The 4,024-nt window shown below is 58.9% G+C and overlaps 1 protein-coding gene across 1 annotated transcript; it reads right to left on the bottom strand.

Annotated features, from left to right (window-relative positions):
* Window positions 1-849: 849 nt before the first annotated feature.
* DUSP23 (dual specificity phosphatase 23) lies at window positions 850-1,855 on the bottom strand. The gene is made up of 2 exons (XM_021681923.1): window positions 1,571-1,855; window positions 850-1,261 (listed from the first exon to the last, which is right to left on the bottom strand). Exons 1-2 carry the CDS (start codon window positions 1,835-1,837, stop codon window positions 1,076-1,078), a joined length of 453 nt encoding a protein of 150 aa, XP_021537598.1. The 5' UTR covers window positions 1,838-1,855; the 3' UTR covers window positions 850-1,075.
* Window positions 1,856-4,024: the final 2,169 nt, after the last annotated feature.

Genomic DNA, 4,024 nt, shown 5'->3' with positions numbered 1-4,024 from the left:
GGGTTCCTCACACCCCCCGCCTGGCTTGGTGGTGGGGACCAAGGGAATAGGATGGAGTATGGAGTCCTCACCTCTGACACACCTCAGAGGAAAGGGGGAGACGTCTTGCGGCCTGTCTCCCCCTCCCAGAGACAAATGGCGAGACTCTGGCTGATGGGATAGCGTGTGAGAGAGTGTTGGATGGGGGTTGAGTTGGGTGGGCGGCTGTGGAAAGGAGAAAGATGTGTCAGGAGCAGGTGCCTTAGACCTGCCTGTGGCCTAGGCTACGCAGGATGGGGGCCTCAGGGGGACCCTGGCCTCCTCCCTCCGTCTCCACTGCATCTGGAATGCGTGTCTGTCATAGCATCATGAGGCTGTGGGGCAGCACAAGGGGGCCGCTGTTCACAGGGGAGCTGAGCAGCCCAAGGCTGGTGAGGGGTGTCCAGCCCTTGGGAGTTGGAGATGGTGGTTATCTGTGAGGACAACATGCAGGCCTCCTCTGTCTCGAGACGATGACACACGAGGGGCAGGGGGGCCTGGACTGAGGGGTTGTGTCCACAGGGGCTCTCCTGGCCTGTTAGCATCAGACACCCAGGGCTGCTGGGGATTTGTGCCCTCTTCATTGACCAGCTCCCCCGGAGACACATCAAAGGTCAGCAGAGAACACGAGAGTCTCAGCATCTTAGAGAGGCTGAAGGCCTGGCCCACCCTTCCACTTCCTAGAAGTGTCGCCTTGGGCCTGAGCCTCAGCTACCTTACCCAAAGAGCAGGGGTGGTCTTGCTGCCATCCCAGGTCACAGGGCTCTGGTGAGGCTCAAATTTGTTGACGTGTGGGCATGCTTGGTAAACTGCAAGGTGCTATGCACTATGGGCTGGTTCTTAGAAGTTATTTATTCAGGGAAGCAGCAGAGGGACCCCCCAACCCCCCAGTGCGGCTGCACCCAGCTCCTCAGTCGGGACCGGCCTGCGGGGAACAGCTACTCAGTCTCCCGAGCCAGCAGGAGCCAGAGGGCTTAGCTTTCAGTGCATGTCCCTGTCTCTGGCCCCACTGAACACATGGGTCAGGGCCCGGGACGCAGACAGGAGCTGAGGCCCCTTACTTAGTCCGCTGGTAGAATTGGAAGACGGCTTTCTCCTGATCGTACGTCTCGATGGAGCCGGGTCGAAGGCGCCGGATTTCAGCGATGGCATCTCCGGCAGCCAGGCCCCGCTCCTTCACCAGGTAGCAGGCCAGCATGGTGCCCGTGCGGCCGAAGCCCAGGGCGCAGTGCACCCCCACCGCCTGGGAAGAGGGAGCTTGATGGGGTGGAGCCTGATGCCCTCCCCACCCCTTGGGCCCCTCTCAGTCTTCCTACAGGCCCAGGCCTTCGCAGGGTTCTCAGGCTCTCAGGGGCGAGAAGTGACATCAGGAGAGCGCTCAACGGCCTCTGCTTTCCACCCTTCTCCCTCCAGCTCACACCCCTCGCCGCTTCCCCGTGGCCTCCCCCTCCCGCCCCCGGCTTCACGTCCTGTCCCCGCAGGTCCCTTCCGGGCCCGGCCCGCCTCTCCCCGCCCTGTCCCCCGCTGACCCCGGCAGGCCCCGCCCGCTGACCTCCCCGCGCGCGTTGGCCTCGTCCACTATCCGCACGAAGCGGTCGATCTGCTCGGGGGCCGGCGGGCAGAAGTCCGGGATGCGCAGCCGGTGCAGCGTGAGGCCGGGGCAGCTGTCGCTGTGCGGGGGCCCGCGCTCCGTCAGGGACACCAGGTGCCGCACGCCCTGGTCCCACAGGAACTGGTAGTGCGCGGGGAGCCGCGGCAGCGCCAGCCCCGCCAGCCGGCCCGGGAGCACCCACGAGAAGTTGGGGGGCTGCACGCCCATGGCGGCGGCAGGACACACCCCCGCCCGCCCCTTCGTGCCCCGCACCACCCACCGGCGCCCGCGCCCTGCGACCACGTGGGCTCCGCGCCCCGTCCGGCGACGCCCCGCTCCGCCGCGGGGATTGGTTGAGCCGCCTCGGGGGCGGGGCTGAAGCGCCGGACCCGGGGCTCTGAGTGACGGGACGGGCGCCGCGATCCGGCCCCGGTCCGGAGCAGCGCCCTCGTTGATTGGTTAGATTTCAGTACTGGGCGGGACTACCGCAGCGGAGCGCACGGGGATTGGTGGAGCTACCCAAACAGCCGGGAGGCAAACCCAGAGGGAATGATGAACTGCCTGGTGCGGACGAGGCAACCTGGGGTCGGGCTCTGCTGCTCCCTGACGGCTGGTGGCAGTTATTACACCAGTGTCCACTGCCCCTGCTGTCCCAGGACCTGGCCTCCTGGGGTCTGACTTTCTTCACCGGGGACGCCCAAGGGTTCCTCCTCGGGGGAGGAACCTCCTCTACGGTGACTGACTGGCCCTTATCAGTGACTTGCTGAACCTGTCCAGTGAGGGCGATCGCCGCTGTGCGGAGGACTATTCTCATTTTCCATTGCTGGGATTATTAAAAAATACTGGGCTGTCATCTGCCGCCCTGAAGTTCTATCCGCGATAGTAATTATAGACCAGTGATAATAACCCACGACATAAGAATGAACGTTTATTGAGCATTCGCTATATGCCAGACACTATTCTTAGCACTTTACCTGTGTTAACTCATTTAATTGCCACAATAAGCTTATGAGGCAGGTAATCTAATTAACCCTACTTTACAGATGAGGAAACTGAGGCTCCAGAGAGGTTCAGGAACTTGAGTGAGGTGACTAATGGTCTGGGTATTTGAAACCGGACAGCCTGGCTCCGGCATTTTTAACGCCCAGTATTATTTCCTAAAGTTAAATGGAAGGATGCTGCCTCTTCACATGGCCATCCTCACACTCCCAAATATCATCTGTGTTAAACGACTGCAGGATTTCTCTTAATATTTTATGACTTCCAGGCTCTCTGAGTCACCCTCTCATGGGGAGACCAGAGTTCACTGGTGTTGTTTGTAGAGGTAGAGACCTAGCTCTGAACGCGGCGTCTTGGCTGTGATCTGACCCGTCGGTATCCTCATTTGAACAATGTGCTTCTAGTGATGCAGACTAATTATAATTATGAAAATAGTTAACCCTTGTTGAATTTGCTTATGTACCAGGCCCTGCGCCAAAGGCTTTCTGGAAGAACAACACGTGGACCATATTTTTGTGTCTTTTTTGTACACACATAATCTGAGGCTTAGACAAGTTGGTTAACTTGGCCAAGGACACGCAACTAGTTTGTGGCTGGGCTGGCAAGCCAAGGCCTCTCTGAATCCAAGCCCAGGGCACTTAGCCATAAAGATGTACTTCCCTTCCCCTGTCCCCACCTGCCACTGACGCGCATTTGACCATTTAAAGCTCTGGTTCCAGTAAAATGGAAAGGAATTTTTCTTCCGCCAAGTTTGGAGGCTCCCCTGACGCTGTGGAAAATCCGCTTACCAGTTAACGAGACAAGGCTGAAGCGCTGCCTCCACCTACCCTCGCCAGGTGCCAGGAGCTGCGTGATCCCCCCTTGCCTCCCCTTCCCTGCGATCTGAGCCTTGAGGAGGCCCTTCCTGTTGCCAGTCCCATTTCCCACCAACTCCTGATCAATCTTCTTGCCCATCCGCATCCGTTCCTTACCCTCCTTGCCTGCTGTGGCTCCCCAGGGTTTCTGGCTGCCCTGACTTTGGAGACAAGACTCCGGCATGTGCTTCTTCCAAGCTGAACCTTTCTTGGTCCCTTTGTCTTGCTCTCCCTTCTTTGCTGCCTTCACTCATTAGAGAAAAACTTCCCATATCACTCCGCACACCCCATGCGCTTCCTTGCCTCCTTACCTTAAGGCCTATCTTTTTCAGAGGGAAGACATTTCTGGGGCTGGGGACAGAGATTCTCTTCTCTCCTGAGCCCCTAACTGTGACTTTCCACTTGTGCAGGTCTCTGCAGGGGCAGGAGAGCATCCTTCCACCTGCCTGGACCTCCTTTAGAGAAAGGTTAGCTGGCTCATTCTGTAGGAGTTTCCTTCTTCTCTACAGCTGTGCCCCTCCCTTCCAACAGAGCCTGGGTGAAAAGGGCCCAGTGTCCTTGC

This window comes from Neomonachus schauinslandi, chromosome 6, assembly GCF_002201575.2.
Source record: "Neomonachus schauinslandi chromosome 6, ASM220157v2, whole genome shotgun sequence".
Lineage (NCBI taxonomy): Eukaryota > Metazoa > Chordata > Mammalia > Carnivora > Phocidae > Neomonachus > Neomonachus schauinslandi.
This window is presented reverse-complemented; position numbering and strand designations above follow the sequence as displayed.

Excerpts from the sequence above, each read along its gene's own strand:
- DUSP23 (XM_021681923.1), bottom strand. The coding sequence starts at position 1,837 with ATGGGCGTGCAGCCCCCCAACTTCTCGTGGGTGCTCCCGGGCCGGCTG. Across the intron at positions 1,262-1,570 it reads AGGCCAACGCGCGCGGGGAG|GCGGTGGGGGTGCACTGCGC; the intron begins GTCAGCGGGCGG and ends CCCTCTTCCCAG.